The sequence below is a fragment of the Trachemys scripta genome, chromosome 15 (assembly GCF_013100865.1).
Source record: "Trachemys scripta elegans isolate TJP31775 chromosome 15, CAS_Tse_1.0, whole genome shotgun sequence".
Lineage (NCBI taxonomy): Eukaryota > Metazoa > Chordata > Testudines > Emydidae > Trachemys > Trachemys scripta.
This window is the reverse complement of record NC_048312.1, coordinates 16382493-16401512: the sequence shown is the minus strand read 5'-3', so window position 1 is coordinate 16401512 and position 19020 is coordinate 16382493. Positions and strand designations below refer to the sequence as shown.

Below are 19020 nucleotides of genomic sequence, written 5' to 3'. Positions count from 1 at the left end.
AGCGTATGGGATGATGGAGGCAAGTTCTAAAGTCCCTAGCAGATCAGGGTTTCATTATGGATCAGAACCTTCCCAGTACTACTGATGCTGCTGCATTATTTGCCACAGGCTTCCAAATAATTTGCTAGTTTAAAGAATCAGTTAGAAATACAACCAGTTTGTCATTTCACATTAAGGAGCAAGAAGGAGGCAAAACTATGGCTCGGATTTATAAACAGACATACATACAGGACAAGCTGCTGCCACGCGGTTGCCAGGGGCTGACCAAAGTCCTTCATTTGAATAAACACTGTGTGCCAAATCCTGAAGTCCTTACTCAAGGAGCAGGCTTGCAGTCCTTAACAGAGGAAATCCACCATCTTCACCCAGTCCCTGTTCTATCAAACTCCAGTTGACTTCAAAAGAAAATTTTACCTGATAAGGGAAATCATGGTTTGGCCCCATACTTTTAAAGGTATAGTGATAGTTCCACACATGTAGCAAGCACATAGCTATAAGAGCTGGCGTGAAGGTCTTTATTGGGATTTAATTATCAGAGAGCTATCATTTTTAGGAAGCATCCTTAGGGGTAAAAAGAGATGAGAGTAACATTTTATCCTAGGTGCTATAATCCATGCTACCTCAATCAATCAAACAAATATGCTGAGTTCAGTGTTTTTCTGTTCTGTAATACACACTATGGAATGAAATGCTGATGACAAATAAGTTGGGAGAGGCTCTTTACTTTCTGGAATGGGATATTCTGGGATGTGTGAATTCTAGTGACAGGTAAGATAAGCAGGCTGTTACCTGCAGGACAAGTTGCTGCCACGCGGTTGCCAGGGGCTGACCATTGCCAATGTTGCACATGCTCATTCGTTCTGAGGGTTGATTAGCACGTTCAAGCTGCAAGGAGACATTGCGTCGCTCTTCTTCAAGTGCACGGGTGAGCCGCTCGAAACGAGCCTCTTGCTCTTTAACAGATGCCAAAATGCTAGCAGCAGACCTGATATCATAATCATCCATGATTGTTCTCAAATGTTCCTGCCTGTTAACTGACCAGGGCAAATGGAAAGGGTTAGGTAAAGGGGCGGGAGGGCACAGGTCAGAGGTTAAGAATAAAAAGCACATGTTAATTATTCTATTAAATAGCATTCACTCTAAGACGCAAACTCCAATTGCTCTTTGAAAAGACTTCATTTCCATCCATTGATTTGATTTTAAATTAAAAGTAATTACCCCAAGGCTTCCCGGTTTAAAAAAAAAATGCTCACCTTAGATACAACTGTTATTTAATTCCTTTGATCTTTCTTTTAAAACTTATGTCTCAAGAGATTTTCATGCCTCTTGCAAAACTAATTTCACTGTGCAAATAATGATGTACTTTTAAAAGGAAATAAAGATAATATTACTTTCCTCTTTTTTGCTAGAAGAACTTATTCTTTATAACTATTCATCTGGCATCTTTGTCTTTCACAGCAAGGATGATAATAGTTAAGGCTTTCAGAGTGAAGCTTCATGCTTCTGGACAACAAATGCTACACCCTTATTGGTTTTATACTTCATTTGTCCTAGCAATGTCACTAATTGGGTACACATTTTGAAGGATCCTTGTAAATTTAGCAAGTTGGACGAAAATATGTTCATGCTATAATGAGAGAAAGGGGTGGCAAATTATAATACAGAACATGCTTTTTAAATGCAGACTGCACAATTACAGATGAAGCTTCTTTAAGCCATGATTTCAGCACCTTCTCTTAGACTGTATTACCAGGGTATTTGCATGCATGATAACCAATAAGAATTTTCACACACAGCAATCAGTCATGCAGCTACTTGCTACTAATGTAAATGAGGTAAAACAAAAGGACACTTTCCATAGAAACTGTACAGGTTTGCTTGTCTCCACATGTTGGAAAAACACAGCAAATCAATCAAGTTTCTTTTGAGATGTCTCTGCACTGACTATGTCATTTTTAAGATGTTCTCCATATTAAGCCCTCTCAGCATGTGTGTGATGCATGAAGCTCAACTTCCCACTGACCTTGCAAATGTATAAAGTTAATGGGGAGTCAAAATATTTTGATATAAGAACTATGAATATTATGTAAAGATGCATGGTGGTTTCAATTCAATCTCTTTACTGAAACTAAACTATAATGAGTAAACAATTTACAATATCTGGAACTCAAGTGCTCCCAAGGCAATATTCTCTGCTTTCCCCACAATTCAAGCAAGTTTCCTGTCTTGTCAGAAGCTACAATACTTCAAAAAATTCTTAATGTGTCCTTTCAAAGGGCTTTATTCCATTTCTATGTGATTCAGAGGGTATAGTTACCTGCTCAACCTATAAGCCAGTAGTTCCTTTTGTTGTCTATCTACAAAAAACCCATCATGTACTCTTGCAGACCTGCAACTTATTGTTAACTCCTAAGGAGTAGCCCAAGATGCTTTTCTGTATGGAAAAGCGAAGGAATTAGGTGCTCTTCTTCAGTCTTGCCTGAAAAGCAGAAGACCTCTACTGTCACCATAACAAGTCTAATTTCCGTCAGTGGCTTGTTTCTTCTTTTTCGGCATTTCACAATAGAATTTTCATGGTATTTTGTAGACTTTGGGCTGGATTGTGCTTTCAAGGCATAACCCTGCAGTAGTGAGGTGTGAAGGGGCTCAAGTTGCAGCTGGAACCATGGAAGGAATTCTGGCTAGCTCAGATCCACCAACCTTTAGCAGGTCGCAGACATGCACTCTCCCCTGCAACAAGCCTTCTTCACGGGCCGATGGAAGACTGCCACCACCAGCCATGCTAGTCTTATGGATTGATTGTGCTCCTCAGCTAGTCTGTAACGAGCTGCTGTGCAAGGGTGCCGTGGGAAGAGAAAGTTCTTTGTTCCCTCTCCCACATCCCTTCTGCACCCATGCAGAACCAAGGGGTATGTAAACGTTCAAAGTCTGCATTAATACTGCAGTGTATGAACTGAAGAACACTGAGGAACATCATATGCAGAAAGCAGCAAATCAGTCCTTTCTCCTAGCTCTATTAAATGCTGTCAAATTGCGATACAGTAGCAGAGGTTAGGTTGATATGCAGTGCACTTGCTGCATGGAGAACAAAGTTTCTGTAACTCTATTCTGTAGCTGTGCTGTTTATTTCCTCTTCCTACTTGTAGGATTTCTCATCTGTTAGGATTGAACTTCCCCTGGTTGTTGTCTGCAGCCCTCACTTTTCTAATCTCCCATTGTTGCAGTGCAGTTTGGTTCTATCCTTTATTTGGTAGCCCTCTAATTTTGGAGTCATCCACAAGTTTGATCATGGCTGAATTTATATAAAAGGAACACCTGGCAGAGACAAACCAGGGTGCAGACAAGCTTCTTATTAATTTATTGATCCAAAAAATCCTCTGGAAATCTTAAAGCGTTCTGAACTTGGTTAAAACATCCCTGTGGAGAAAAAAATCACTGTTTGAAAACTGGCAGATACCTCCCACACTGTAAGCAGCTCTCCAGAGCACCTGGGAGTGATTCATGGACTGTACAGTGGTCCACAGACTATAAATAGAGATCTACTGCCATATGTGATTTTAACAGGAGGAAAATAGATGTGATGAGTTGCAGTCCTGGTGTCACCTCTCCAAATGTTCCCCTACATTCCTCAACTCAAGAGCAGGTTGAAGCTGAGTTCCTGTGGAAAACTCAATACTACAAAGCTTCCTCTAATAGCCTCCAAGAGGAAGCACAGTAAACTCAAGATCTTTCTGAAGCAGAGCCTCTAGGAGTTGACACTACCATGAATTAAAGATCATTCAAAAGTTAGGGATTCGGAAAAGTAATGGCTTTGAGTGATCAACAAGCATCTCTCTTGGTGTGAGCTAACAAAGCTTTTTCCAACACACAGAAGGCATCACTTATGTCCTGTTTCTATTATCTCTGTGGTACTCTGGAAATATTCCTATAAGAATCTTCCATAGTCCAACTACAAAAAGGTAATTAGTTGGGAGTGAGATGGAGAGGACACCAAAATAAACTACTTTAAACAAATTACAAATCTACTTTCCCCTAACAGTATAAAAATAAAATGCTAGAGAATTCACATTGTCTTTCTCATAAGGAACATCTAACAACTAAAGTTTGAAAGGTGAAGAGTCGTCCCCACCCCTCCCCCTTCTCTCCAACTTATGACTTGAAGCAGCGGTGTCATTAATACAAAGGAAAAGACATGGCTGATCACTGAGCTGCTGTATACTTTTCAAGCCATGCTCTGAGAACGTGACAAAGATTCCCCTTTAGAAAACCCTTGAAAAAATGTAGATGGCTGCTAATGCCACGCAACCGAGAACCTCTTCCTGTCTACAAAAATGAGATGATATAAATAATATCAATCTCTAGAGAATCCTATAGCTCTCCATGAGGGAAATAACACGTGAGCCTCTTTGCAAGCATAAATATTGTGTTTCTTTTCTTTGTGCAAAGAGAAACACAGTCAGAAAATAAATGCACAATTAGTGACCATAAAAATCCTGATTGCTACGCAGAAACAGCAGCAGAACCACTAAATGCCTTTTAAGAACGGTTGGACAAAGACAGACTTACGCATTTCAAATGATTTATTAGTAGATAAATACTTGCTTGCTGTTGATTGCATTTCCAATTATTTACCTAGTGTTTGAACAATTTACACTATCAGCAGTCTAGACTAGAAAAAAAAAGTCCTGACTCATGAAGTTAGTTACGCAGCCTGCCACTTGCAATTTGCTACCATTTGTAAATAAATCAAAGTGTGCTGGAAAACCCTATAAATAAATGAAAAATATTTAAACTATAGCAGCCAGGTAAAGATTATTCCTTGTGCTGCAATTCTAGAGACTTATCTAAACGCAGCAAACAACTGCATAAAGAGTGTCAAAGGCTACGCTGACAAAAGCAAATCTATTTTGTCCTACCTATGTGATTCTAAATGTACTATTATGTTGTATTATAGCTAGAATACAGACCAGCAGTATATTGATCTGTCTTTTCTGATTGCTCATATTTAGAATCAATGCACCAAGCTGCCTCATATGGGTCAACATAAGCAAAACTAGTTGTTTAAGTCAGCAGTTCTCAACAGGGGGTCCCTGGCCCCCAGGGGGTCTGCGAACCATTTCAGGGGGTCCATGAACCATTTCAGGGGGTCCACGGCCAGAGCCCCAGCACCTCTCAGGGATGAAGCCAGGAACCATAGGGTTAAAGCCCTGATGCTCGGCGTCCCCCATGGGGTTGAAGCTGGGAGCAGCAGGGCTGAATTCCGGAGCCCTGAGCCCCGGTGCTCACCACAGGGCAGAAGCCCTGAACCAATGGGCAGAGATGGGGGACATGGAGGTGTTGCCCTGCCCCAAACTACAGTGCAAGAGCAGGGCAGTCCCGGGGCACTCCACCCTCACTCTCTACCTCCTTCTCTCCCCATCCCGTGGCCAGGTCAGAGGCCGGAACCCAGAGCCGAGTAGTGTGGGACAGCTGCCATGGAGCAGGCAGCCATGGTGTTCCCTCATCTCCCGCAGCTGCTGGGGGTTGAAGCTGCTCCCCAGCTCCCATCCTCCTTTGCTCACACAGCCAGTAAGAGCCGTCTGGGCGGGGGTACCCGGCTCTGTGGCTGGCAAAGCCCTCGGGGAGCATTTACCACAGGGGGAGCCCTCCTGGCACACACCCCTACCCGCCTCCCTGCACCCTGAGCTACCCCCGTCTCCACACACCCCCTAGCTACCTCCTGCCTGCACTCTGAGGTACCCCCTGCCTATGCATAGCACCTAGCTACCCCCTGCCTGCACTCTGAGGTACCCCCATGCCACAAACAGCCCCTAGCTACCCCTCTCCCTGCACCCTGAGCCGTTCTCAAACTTTGTGAGCTGAGCCCACCCACCTTTGAGTTATAATTTTTGGTTGCCCCCCGCGCCCGCCCAACCCAGACAGGCTGGGTGGCCTGCTGAGGTGAGTCAGGGGGTGGAGGTGATGCTCCCTCCCTGGACCCTGCCGTGCGGAGCTGGCTTGACCCCTGCTGGCCCCTGCCCCCGCCCCCAAAATAGACGTCAAAGTACACCTATGCCCAAGGTCCTCTCTCGCCCGGAGTCCAGAGCCCTGAGCCCCAACACTCCCCTGCTGGGCCCTGGAGTTTTTGTAGCATGTTGTGGGGGGCCTCAGAAAGAAAAAGGTTGAGAACCCTGGTTTAAGTGATCACTAAGGGTGAAATTCCCGCAACACAAAGGACCAGCTATGCACTACTTATATCCAACTCATGCCCTGTTTTAAGGTATGTATCTTTGGAGATTTATGGAATGCACAGGCCTTTTGCTAGTCTTCTGCAAAGGGGAGATTTTTCCCTAAGAATTCGGTCCTACGAAGAGTCAAAGTGCTGGTGAATCTATGTTTGTTCAGGATTTGTGCAGAGAGACTTCCAGATTGTCTCTCTTTTGTGTACTTATCTCTGCACTGTGCTCAGCAATGTGAGTAAAGCCCTAATTGTTCACTGAACTGTGCACTCTGGACTAATGGGAGAGTGGGTTTGGTGGGGGTGGAGGAAGGGTATTGTCTGGGGTTTTCAAAAGAGCCTGAGGGAGCGAGGCACTGATCTCTAGGAGTATGTCTACACTGCAGCTGGAAGCCAGCCTCCCAGCCCTAGGTAGACTTGTGCTAGCAGATGACGAGCTAGCATGCTAAAAAATAGCAGTGTGGACATTGCAACTCCAGCAGACTTGGGCTAAGTATCCAAACTGAGACCCAGGGGATCAGACGGGCTTGGTAGCCTGAGCTGCTGTCCAAGCTGCCATGTCCACACTACTGTTTTTAGCACACTAGCTTGAGCCCTGCCAGCATGAGTCAGTCTACCCACATAAAAGACTTACTTCCAGCTACAATGGAGACATACTCTAATTGAAATTCAGTAGGACACCTAACTCCCTTACACTGCTTTGAAAATCCTAGCCTAAACACTCCAGTTGATGCAGGTATAGGATTCGCAGTTATTCCTCCTACAAATGAAGAACAGCAGGTACTTGAGCGAGCTGCAGTTAGAAACAGAGCAGGGTCTGTCAGTTGGTGGCAGAGATGTGCCAGAATCTTCTCAGGAAAAGGTGCTTCTCAGAGAGCTCCTCAGTATCCCATGGCATGTGACCATTTTCTTGTGTGCCCACATAGCCTGCATAGCCTGTTCACCTTATGAGTAACAACATACTATGCACCACAGCCCCTCTGATGTAGGGTGACCAAATGTCCTGATTTTATAGGGACAGTCCTGATTTTTGGGTCTTTTTCTTATATAGGCTGCTATTACTCCCCACCCCCATCCCGATTTTTCACACTTGCTGTCTGGTCACCCTACTCTGATGGTTTGCTGCTGCTCTCACAACCTAGTTTGCCTCCAAACAGGAACGAACCCTACTAACAGGGAATACTGCTGTGGGAAGTAATAAGAAGCATCCTGAATATGGGCAAACAAGAGAAAGCAAAACAGAACGTGAGATGTATGTGTATGTATGGGCATAGTAGCTATGTGCGCCTGAAGGGGAGAAAGAATAACATAACAGAAAACTGGGATTGAAAACGTCTATTGATCCACAACCTATTCGCTAAAAGTTGCCAGAGTATACAAGCAGCCTTAGAGTGAATGCTATCTCCCATGCAACATTATAAATCATGCAATGAAAACCGAGCAATACACACCTAGTAGAGTATTAGGGTCTGAATGTTAAAGATGCTGTAACATCACCCACTAAGACTAGAAAAGTGCAGAGAAAGCAGGACAGCAGCCTCAAGCAGAATCAGCTACAATAGAAGGAAGAGGAAGAAAAGTTAGTTCTTGAGGTGTCAGTACTCCAAGAGCCTCTTTTTAAACATGCTCATTCCATATGTCCTCCTTTCCACGTGGTATGCATGTCACCATTTAAATATATATAGATAGCATTTTCTGCATAACTCAGAAGAAAAAGAGAAACCACATTTATAGAAGCCAATCCTGAGAGCCAGATTGGCCAACATGTTGTCAATGGAAATACTTACTTGTTACTGGAGAAATTATTGCTAGTGTCTTACATGGGCTGAAAATTCTGGATCTCAGAATTCAGAAACTTGTACCAGTTGGCATGATGTCCAAAGTGTTCAAAACACGGGGGTCTAATGTCAGGCGCTCAGAGTCATATTTAGGCACTTGAGTTACACCATTTTCAGAGGTGTGAATATCCCGCCTCCAAATTGAGTTCCAGGAGGATAGGGATGCTCAGCAACAATGGAAAACAAAAAACACCAGGCCACTTATTTAGGTGCTTCCCTTTAGGCACCCATGTTGGAAATTTAAACCCAACATAACATCCATTAATGTTGGTCAAGTTTTATGATACACACTATACTACAGCCTACAACCACAAACTACCTTAATCTGTTAAAAGTAACCACCTGAAGTCCAGTCCCACAGCGAACCTGAATGAAGGCAGATCTTTGGAGCTAATGACCTACATGTAGCTCAAAGAATCTCTAATCTGCCCTTTATAAAATTCTACCTGTAGGAAGACTCAGGGCTGAAACTCCTTTGGGTCAAGGGTTACAAGTTTACTACAGTATAATCCCAGTGAAAATAACAGAAAATCCATCACACTCAGATAAGTAGTTTTCCTTAAAATGATGGGAGTTCAACACTAATGATCAACAGCTCATCAGAAAGGGCACAAATGTCCTAAGATGCAGACAAAGATGAATGTAAGGAGATGGGGCAAAAGGCGAGCCCTCAACGTTAATGACCATGAGTAACAAACTAAGCAGAATTCAGCCTGTGCATATGAAAAGAGCATTTTGCAAAACCAATATATAATGTATGTGATGAACTCCAAGTAAACAGCTTTTCAGAACTTAGAGGGGGAATCTAGCTGGAGGCTGGCTCCACTCACTGTCGTCGCTCTGGTTGACTGAGTTCTAATTTGACCCTTAAGCGACAATCCCCACCCATGAATAGCAATGAGAAATTCACAAAGAAAGCTATTTCAATATAGCTCTCTCTTAGGCACAGGCTGACATACTGTGTTGGTGTCAAAAGAAACAAAAAGGCGGGTTAGGGTTTTTTTGTTACTGGGGATAGAAGCAGTCTGTGAAACAAGGCTTCAACCGGGGAAGGAACAAGGGCAGTGGAAGTGCTAACAGGAAGACTAAGCAGACACTTCCTTGGGAAGGAATTTAGGATTTTTTTTACAGTTTGTATTGCATGGATAAGTCAACAAAGCTTGCAGCTCACCAGTTTCATTATTGCCAGCAGGAAAAATAAAGTTTCAATACAAGACATTCAAGATTTCTACAATCAGAAGGTTCAAAGGTTCATTAATTCAGTCAGCGGCAATGTAATAGTCACGTGTGAGACATCACTGGTTTCCCAGTGAGTTTTAAAATTAATTTTTCCCTAATAAACCTCCCAAATTAAAGGCAGAGAAATCACATACTAACTCATGAAAAGCTGCAATGCCTAGATAAACATAATTAGTGTAACACATAAACCTGCTTGGACTCACATTCTTACACAGAGGCGGTCTGTCTAGTGGATAAAACAGGGGGCTGGGAACCAGGATTCTTGGGTTTTATTCCTACTTCACCTACATACAGGCTGTGAAATCTTGGGTAAATTACTCAACCTACTTATCGGTGCACCAGTTTGTCTGAGTACAATAGTAACACTTACCGACACCTTCTTCAGAAGACAGGAATTCACATTGACAAAAGCACTTTGAGGTCGCTGGATGAAAAAGGCACTGTGTAATCTTAGTTTTTTCATGAATTGTAATAAAGAAATTAAGAACAATTACTGTACGTCACTTAGTTCACCCCCTGCCAATACAGGATTGTCTTGTATATCAGCAGTTCTCAACCTTTTTCTTTCTGAGGCCCTCCCCAATATTCTATTAAAAATTCCAGGGCTCAAGAGAGTTGGGGGGGTGCCCTCGGGGCAGGGGCCTTGGGCTTAGGCATAGTGTGACGTCTATTTTTGGGGGGGGGAGGGCCAGTGGGGCTCGAGCCAGCTCTGCATGTCGGGGTCCAGGGAGGGAGACCACCTCCACCCCATGACTCACCTCAGCAGGCCACCCACCTGTCTGGGTTGAGGGGGGCGCAACCAAAAATTATAACTCAATGGTGGGGGGCTTAGCTCAAAAAGTTTGAAAACAGCTTAGGGTGCAGGCAGGGGGGTAGCTAAGGGTTGTGTGCAGACAGGGGGGGTAGCTAAGCAGTGGCACTGGAATGCATTTTATAGTGGGGGTGCTGAAAGCCAGCAAAACTATCTCCAAACTTTTTACCTCATGCCCCCACCCCAGCTGAAGCTAGGCACAGGGCCGTGTCTCCAGGAGGGGGGGACAGACAGGGATAAGGGGGCTGAGGCAGGGGCAGGCGCAGGGCCAGTAGCGGCCCCCCGCACCTCTTCTTCCAGCGCCTATGTAGCTAGGGGCTGTGTGCGGGCATGGGGGTAGCTCAGGGTGCAGGGAGAGCATAGCTCAGGGTGCAGGGGCTGCGTGCTGAGAGGGTTTCCCTGTGGTCCCTGTTCCCCAAGGGCTCTGCCAGCCATGAAGCCAGGTCCCCCGCCCAGGCAACTCTTACCAGCTGTGTAAGCAAAGCAGGGTGGGAGCTGAGGAGCAGCTTCAACCCGGGGCACCAGCAGGAGACGAGGGAATGCTGCGGCTGCCTGCTTCAAGGCACCAGCCAGAGCAGTAGCTGCCCCCTACTCACTGCCCGGCTCCAGCTTCCCGCCTCCAACCTGGCCAGGGGGCGGGGAGAGAAGGAGATGCGGGGAGTGTGGCGCTGACCCCCGGACTGCTGTGATCTTGTGCTGCAGTTTGCGGGAGGGGGTGACAATGCCCTCCATGTCCACAACTCTGCCCATGGGCTCAGGGCTTCTGCTCCATAGGGAGCACCAGGGCTCGGGGATCTGGGATTAAGCTCCACGCCTCCCAGTTCCAGCCCCCAGAATAAGCTATACCAGCATAAGCACTTCTGTACTGGTAGAACTAGGGAGGCTGTATTGCTTTAACTCAGGGGTTCTCAAACTGGGGGTCGGGACCCCTCAGGGGGTCATGAGGTTATTATATGGGGGGTTGCGAGCTGTCAGCCTCCACCCTAAACCCCACTTTGCCTCCAGCATTTATAATGGTATTAAATATACAAATATACAAAAAAGTATTTTTAATTTATAAGGGGGGTCACATTCAGAGGCTTGCTATGTGAAAGGGGTCACCTGTACAAAAGTTTAAGATCCACTGCTTTAACTATACCAGTATGATTAAACATATAGCTCTACCCCGATATAACGCTGTCCTCGGGAGCCAAAAAATCTTAGCGCGTTATAGGTAAAACCGCGTTACATTGAACGTGGTTTGATCAGCCGGAGCGTGCAGCCCCACCCCCCCGGAGCGCTGCTTTACCGTGTTATACCCGAATTCATGTTATATCAAGTAGCATTATATTGGGGTAGAGGTGTATATATATAGGTGTAGACAAACCTTAAAATGCATTGGAATTAAATTGCATGAAAGAAAATTTAGTCTGAAAAACAGCGGGGGGGGGGGTGAAATCCTAACAATGAGCGCCATTGGATTGTGGAATAATTTCCCAAGGAAAGTAGTAGAATGTCTGTGGCTAGCAACTTTTAAAACTGCACTGGATAATATATTATATACAGCAGTGGTTCTCAACTGGGGGTCCACAAACCCTTTCAAGAGGGCCCCAGGTTCCCGCGGCTGAAATCCAGAGCCCAAGCTGCAGCTCCCCCGCAGGGCTGAAGTCAGGACCTGAGGTTGAAGCCCCGATTCGTGGTGACCCTGTGGGGCTGAAGCTGAGAGGCGTGGGGCTGAAGCCCTGATCCCTGGAGCCCCCCGCAGGGCTGAAGCTGGGAGGCGCGAGTCTGAAGCCCTGATTTCCGGCGCCCCCCACGGGGCTGAAGCCGAGAGGCGTGGGACTCAACAAGCCCCAATCTCCGGCGCCCCTGTACAGGAATATACTAACTAAACTATACTAACATAAGGCACCATTCTACCATTATAACTACATCCATACTAAGAACTGTACCAGCATAACTATTTCAGTAAAAAAATAAAATAAAAAATGCAGCCTTAACCAAAACAGTGGGATTGATACCATTTTAAAGTGTAGACTATGTCTTATTTATACTCTTGGGAATACCATAACAATTTATATCTTTTCTTAATATTTACACACTTTATGCAGGACTCTGACTCAGCTGGTATATCATACCAGCACTTCTCTGAAGTTGAGATCTTGTTCTCCAAAATCTCAACTTTCATGAAAACATACAAAAACAACATAAAGTAAAAGCTTTGTTATCCGGCATGTTGAGGGAATGCGGGGTGCCGCTAAGTCAAAAATTCCAGTTAACTAAGAGGGAGGGAATTTGGGTGCGGAAGGGGGCTCAGGGCTGGGGGTTGGGGCGCAGGAGAGGGTGCAGGGCACAGGCTCTGGGAGGGAGTTTGGGTATGGCAGGGGGCTTGGGCCAGGGGGTTGGGGTGCGGGAGGGGTTTCGGTGTGCCGGATCCAGGCGGCGCTCACCTCAGGTGGCTCCCCACAAGCAGTGACATGTCCCTGCAGGCTGCTGCTCCTAGGCAGAGGTGCGGACAAGCGGCTCTGTGTGCGGCCAGGTGGCTCTGTGCGCTGCCTCTGCCTGCAGGCACTGCCCCCGCAGCTCCCATTGGCCGCAGTCCCCTGCCAATAGGAGCTGCGGAGCCAGCACTCGGGGCAGGGTAGGGGCAGCACACGGAGCCCCCATGGCCATTCCTCCACCTAGGAGCAGCAGGGACATGTCTCCACTTGGTTAGAGTACTGAACCTGTGTAGTGGGAAAAAGGCTTTGGCCTTCGCTGCATCTAGATAGGCTCCTATGAATTCCACATGTTGCACTGGAGTCACAGTCGATTTTTGAGTGTTCAGTTGTAGTCTTTTGCGAGGCTGATAGGGTGTCATCAAAGGATCATGTCTTGAGTAGGCAATCATCTAGAAATGAATATATCATGATTCCTAATTTGCGAAGATGGGACCTAATTTACCATAGATAGGACCTTTGAGAACACACTGGGTGCTCTTGATAGGCCAAATGGAAGCACTCTGTACTGAAAATGGTCTTGACCCAGGGTGGATCTCAGGAACCTCCTGTGGGATGGTTGAATTGCCATATGAAAATAGGCATCTTGTAGGTTGAGGGCCGAGAACCAGTCTCCCTGGTCCAGCAATGGAATTATTGCTGCTAATGTAAACCTCTTGAATCTTTGTGCCTTTACATATTTGTTTAGTGATCTCAAATCCAAAATGGGTCTCCATCTTCTGTTTTTTTGTTTTGTCTTGTTTTTTTTTGGTATCAGGAAGTATTTGGAGTAGAAACCCTTCCTTCTGTGCTGAGTTGGAACTGGTTCTATTGCACCATGATTTAGAAGAGGATTTATTTCCTGATGTAACAGGCACTCGTGAGAAGGGTCCCTGAAGAGGGACAGGGAGGATGGAGGGAGGTAAAGTGGATTGAATAACCATTGGAGATGATTTCCAGTACCTACTTGTCTGATGTTATCGCATTCCCCTTTTGTCGAAAAAGAACAAGGCGGTGTCTAAAAGGATGTAGATAATTTGAGTTTTGCAGCAACTGATTGTGACAGTTGTAGCTCAGGGCCTCGACCAATGTATCAGAATTGATGTTCTGACTTTGAGGGCTCTGCAGTTGAAGTTTGGGGTACTGTCGGCCTTCGTTTTTGCACCCGTTGTCTTTTCTGCTGGGGTTCGTAGTGTCTCTGGGGTGGCGGGAACTGGGCAGGTTGGGAATCTTTGTGATGCCTGAGATTTGCTGTATTTTCTTTTCTGAGCAGACGTGTAGACCCTCGAGAAATGCAATGTGACTTGAGTCTTTTAGTGTGTGAAGTGAACCATCTGTTTTCTCTGCACAGAGTTTGGACCCTTGAAATAGAAGGTCCTCCCCAGTTATTTGGACTTCTTTTGGGAGGCCTGAAAGGTGAAGCCACGAAGCTTTCCTCATTACTACCGTAGTTGATAGGGAGTGGGGGTATATCCTATGGGGGATTAGCCACCAGTCTTGGGGTGTATCTGCCCTATTTCTCAGCAGTTCATCCTGAATTTGGCATCCTCAGTTGTGACCCACTGAGGCACGCTTACAGTGAAAACTAGTATCTATAGGCTACCCAGGGTCCCAATACAGGATCACTGGGATGGTACTCAAGGGTGTCCATAAAAGTGGGTGGGTCTTGCCTGTCATGTCAATATTGTGGCTCTGCACATGTTTCTAGGTGATTGGTCCCTTGACATTCCCCTGGGGAGCTTTGCACGGAGAGAAGATATGTTATCATCATTGCCCTCTTCTTCGTTTGATAGAGGTGGAGCAAATAAGGGGGCCAATGGTGAGTGTCTCGGTACCACGGGGAATTCAGGAGACCAAGATGTGGTCAGTACCACGATGCTGGTATCGAGTAGTGGGGATTCCATTGTTTCTAAGAGAAATGGAATTCCTGTGGTACCGTAGTGGCAATCCGTACCGACAGAGTCGGTCTAGAGGGGCCCATCAGTGTCAAGGGAGTCAGCAGTACCTGTAGTCTTCTGTGGTCCAATGATGGGCCAGAAGATGGCACTTTGGTCTTTTGCGTGGAAGTGCAAGGCTCCACATGTGTTACCTTCTGTCATGCCTCAAAACGGTATATGCACCAAACAGAGACAAATTGAACAAACTACCGTTCTACTGTTTCACCAGAACATTCTCCTTAAAATAACTATATAAAACAAAAACAATGCAGGGAATATTAATTCTGGAAAATGTTATATTAAATTAAAATATGCCATCTACACAGATGGTCCTCTCTGATAGAATGGGGCCTGTTCTGAAACCTTTACTCATGCAAACAGTCCTATGTCCTATCAAAATCAAAATTACTCCTGGAGCAAGTGCTACTCACATGAGAAAAGATAACAGGATCAGACTCTTAAGTAAGACAGCCTTTAGTTCACATTGCATTTCTTTCACTTTTATCCATCAAGACTCATGCACTTTAAGGACTATTGATAGCATGGAGTCATTAATATTGTGTGCTTGTGGTCAAACTGCTCTTTATAACTTGAGTAAGGTGTGGTTATATTTAGAGATAAATATTCTGATAAAAATCATAAGGCTGTATAAACAATTAAAAACTTAAACTAGTGTCGCCCATTTGTCTTGGCTTCAAGACTTGGTTGCATTAGAGGAACCACAATTCGGAGGAGAAATGCTATACTAACATTTCTGTCATCACGGCCGGTTGACTATAAGCAGTGAATTGCAAGACTCCAAACATCTATAGTTAATCACCATTTTGAAAAATTCAAGATCCAGAGAATAGGCATGTAGGGAGTGATCTCAACAGTCACAGGCAAAGGAGACACTTTCTGCAGCAAAGTACAGCAACGAAAACATTGCAGCAGGCTATGGAAAGCCTGCAGCCTCATCCTTTCATAGAAAATGTGATTGTAATGACAAAGAAAAAAAATATGTCAAGTGGAAGGGATAAGGGAAGCCATTCAGTTACCTAGGCCAGCTTCACAGAATACAAATAGAGCAATAATAATGTCAATAGGCAGGTGTTTAAGCTAATAGATACTAGTTAAAAAGTGGTTATTTTGAGGGGAAAGGAAGAAATCAAACTGTGACCCTACAGAGGAGTGTGTGTCTGAGCTCAGCAACAGATGTGTCAAACGACTTATCCCAACGATGAGGAGTTAATTGATTCTATAAATAGTATCATGTAGATAGAAACACAAAGCTACTTAATCTCAGATCCAAAGCACACAGTCTAGCTTTGTTTATCAGTAAAATTATTTGCATTCAAGGGAGGCAGAGTGGTCAGGTGTTTTACATGTAGATAAACACAGACCTAATTTGATTTGAAGCTATTGAGATATTTGCTTTTTTTTATGTTGTAGAAGTGCAGGGCTCTTTGAGATCTGTAGATTACAGTGGAAGAAAAGCTAGTTCCAATAAAACTGTGTACATACGTTCTTGACTAACAACAAATGTTTTGTAGTTCTAGTGCTCAGTTCTCAGTGGATTTATAAGGGCGACTCCCACTAATGCTTATGAGAGTAGTGCAAATAAATGTATCAAAGCGGAAAAGTTTTTTTTTTTTTTACAAGTCTGAATCAAATAAATATCTGCCACGGTGTTTCTCCCCCATGAACCAATTTGTATTGCCAGAAAAACTGTTGTCCTGCAGAGTTCAGAACATGTTTTTCTAATGGCTCTTTTTGCACAGAGGAAAAAATATATCCCTTTTTCTGTTTCTCTGAACGTGTATCTTGTTTTTTAAATCTCTCCCCCACCTTCCTATGGAATGTGTGGCTTCTTCACCGCCTCTTCAGGGGGTCTGAAAAAACAGGTACAAATAATACCTCTGACAGAACAAAAGTCAATATTCATGCTTAGAATTCCTGAAGCTACAAAATCAAGCCGACTTTAACTGCTTACCAACCACTCCTGCAGCGGTACTCTCCCTTACGGGAGCTTCTCTCTCATTGAGAAATAGGAACAAATTGAGACCTCATGTTATTTTAAACCAGGCAAATGCCACAGAAGTCAGTTACACCAGCATAAAGTTAGGGTGAAAACAGAATGAGACCCAATAGCTCTTATTCTCTCCGGGAACTGTCTGTCCCATTCTAAGGACACATCTACACTGGAGCTGGAGGTGTAATTTCCAGCTTGGGTAGACACATACAGACCAGTGCTTTACTTGTCTTCTGTAATTTTATGGGCCAAATTCAGAGTTGGGGAAAGCAGGGGGCAGCTCCCCTTCAGTCAATACAGAGGCATCTGTTTACCACACGTCTCAGTTTAGCCATGTAAATGTAAAGTACAATCCAGTTCTCCCTGCACAACACTGCAGCTTTTTTGTTTCACAAGGCAAATATATATTTGAGAACTAATGAATAATATGTGCAAGAAGCAAATGTACTCAGCTCACTGGACAACTCAAATAATCAGCCTGTTCATGCACAAGCATTCAAAAGCAGGAAAAACAGATACATTTTAATCACAGTCTCAGAGACCCATCATTTCACATGATGGATTCTGGCATATAAATGTCTTGTTAACACTGCCAACAAAGTAGTCTTTGTTACAGACAATGACAACATCCTGGTCCAGAGTCTAGCTGCCGGTCTGAGGAGCAGAAACAGTGTCATGAACCCTGCCAATTAACTTCTCTGCTCTGGGGAACAAGACATTGGTGGCTCCTGGAAGCAGAGACTTAGCACTTGATCTTCCAAGCACAGGGCCACGGTCTGTTCTACATACGGATGCACTGACATGAGTGTTGCAGCAACAGCAGAATTTAGCCTTCAGAGAATAACGTTATGCCTTGTTCGTACAATTCGGCAAGGCAAAGAGCCATAGCGATCCCACAGATCAGCGTAGGCTCAAATAAATGCCCTGAAAAAATACCCTGAACTTCTACACATCCTTCACTAATGCAGGATGTGTCTGGTACTTGAGTGAAACATGGGTATGCTCCAATGCTTAGGCTGCAAAATATTACACTCAGACACTTAGCCAAAAACAATTTTTATTATAGGCAGTGCAGGCAATGATTCCAGTAGTTAAAACTGCCTGACACTTTCATTTTAAGACCCCTTTTTCAAGAGCTTCTAGCTTTGCCATGCTTTATGCATTTGGACTGAAGTTTTCCATGCCAAGTGTCTGCCTCAGGTAGGGTTGCCAGGTGTCCAGTTTTCAACCACAAAATCTAGTCAAAAAGGGGACCTGGCAGTGTCTGGTTACCAGAGTTACTGCAATCAGTCTCTCCACAAAGATGGTGGGAAGAGCAGCAGCTCTGGAGGAGTTGCTCAGCCGCTGACGGAGAGAACTGGCTGGCTCCCGGACCCGGTCCAGGCTCTCTGGTGGAGAGGTAGGAACTGGGCTGCCACCACCACCAGGGGTGGAGAGATCCTGTCCACCCTGCCCGCCCCCACGCTGTGCCCTGATTTCCCAGCCCCGCCCTCGCTCTGAGGACTGACACCCACTCCCCTCCATCCTGTTGTGCCCTAATTAGAGGAAGGTGCAAAATAAAAAAATCCCAGTGCACTTATGGGGTTCCCAAGTGGGGTCGACAGTTAGAGGTTTGCTCATGCCCCAAACCATGAAGGTTCATAGCCTTTAGATATCCCCTCCACTGGGCCCCCAGAGATGTACAGATTCTTGCCACTCCACCAGAATGAACAGGGTAAAATTGTCACTTATCTCCAACATGGCCAGATCCCCACATGATGCAGGAGAGTGGAACATGCTTTGAAGATGCAATTGAGGATGTAAAAAACAAAAAAAAAAAAAAAACCCCACAATCCATTTCTCTCACTAATTGGATCAGGAATATTTAACGCAAGTTTGACTTTTCAGACAATGCCCAACTGCATTTTATTAATCCATCTGATTTTTAACTCAATTTAAAAACAGCTATCCTCATAGATAACATCACTAGTAATATATAGAACTGAATTTGTAGTACTGTGGGAAATAGCCTCACTCTTTTTATAAATAATGTTTTATAAATGTCTTAAGCCCCACTTGCCGTTGTATAGTACATAATAATGTAATTGCTGGTCATGCTGCCATGAAGAATATGCTCCTTCAGGTGATGATTTACTGTGTTGAACGAACCATGCATTTTGGTACTTCTCTTATGCCAGGTGAATACGGAGGTGGGGCAGGGGCGTCTCGTTTTCAGCAGTTAGAAAGCTGGCAATCCTCACCTCAGCCTGAATTTATTTGTTTGAATAATTTCAGCTACCATAGTCCAGGAATTTCTCAGATAGAGATTGGAGGGGAATAAGTTGTTTTGCCCATGCTAAAACCCCTACAGCCATTTGTTGAGAAGCTCTGGTGCCTCCACACTTTGGAACAGGGACTTCAAATTTGGAGGAGGTTGCCCTGGTGTCAAGGATGTATCTTTTTTTCTGTCTGTGAACATCTGCTCAAATTTGGCCAAATTGCGAGCCTCTGAAAATCTCAGTTCACACATGC

The 19020-nt window shown here is 44.7% G+C and overlaps 1 protein-coding gene across 6 annotated transcripts in view; it reads right to left on the bottom strand.

The window, feature by feature from the left end:
* Positions 1-19020, bottom strand: part of ARVCF (ARVCF delta catenin family member) — a 428382-nt gene that overhangs the window by 226969 nt on the left and 182393 nt on the right. For 2 of the 6 annotated variants that reach the window (XM_034791684.1, XM_034791683.1), the window contains exons 1-2: positions 7669-7749; positions 790-1034 (exon numbers count right to left, since the gene is read on the bottom strand). The exons of 1 other annotated variant lie outside the window; for it this stretch is intronic. In XM_034791684.1, the coding sequence (XP_034647575.1) occupies positions 790-1005 (216 nt within the window). In that variant the 5' untranslated portion in view covers positions 1006-1034; positions 7669-7749. Of the gene's footprint in view, positions 1-789; positions 1035-7668; positions 7750-19020 lie in introns of those variants that run through there. 3 more of the 6 variants (XM_034791687.1, XM_034791685.1, XM_034791686.1) reach the window with 2 other exon arrangements.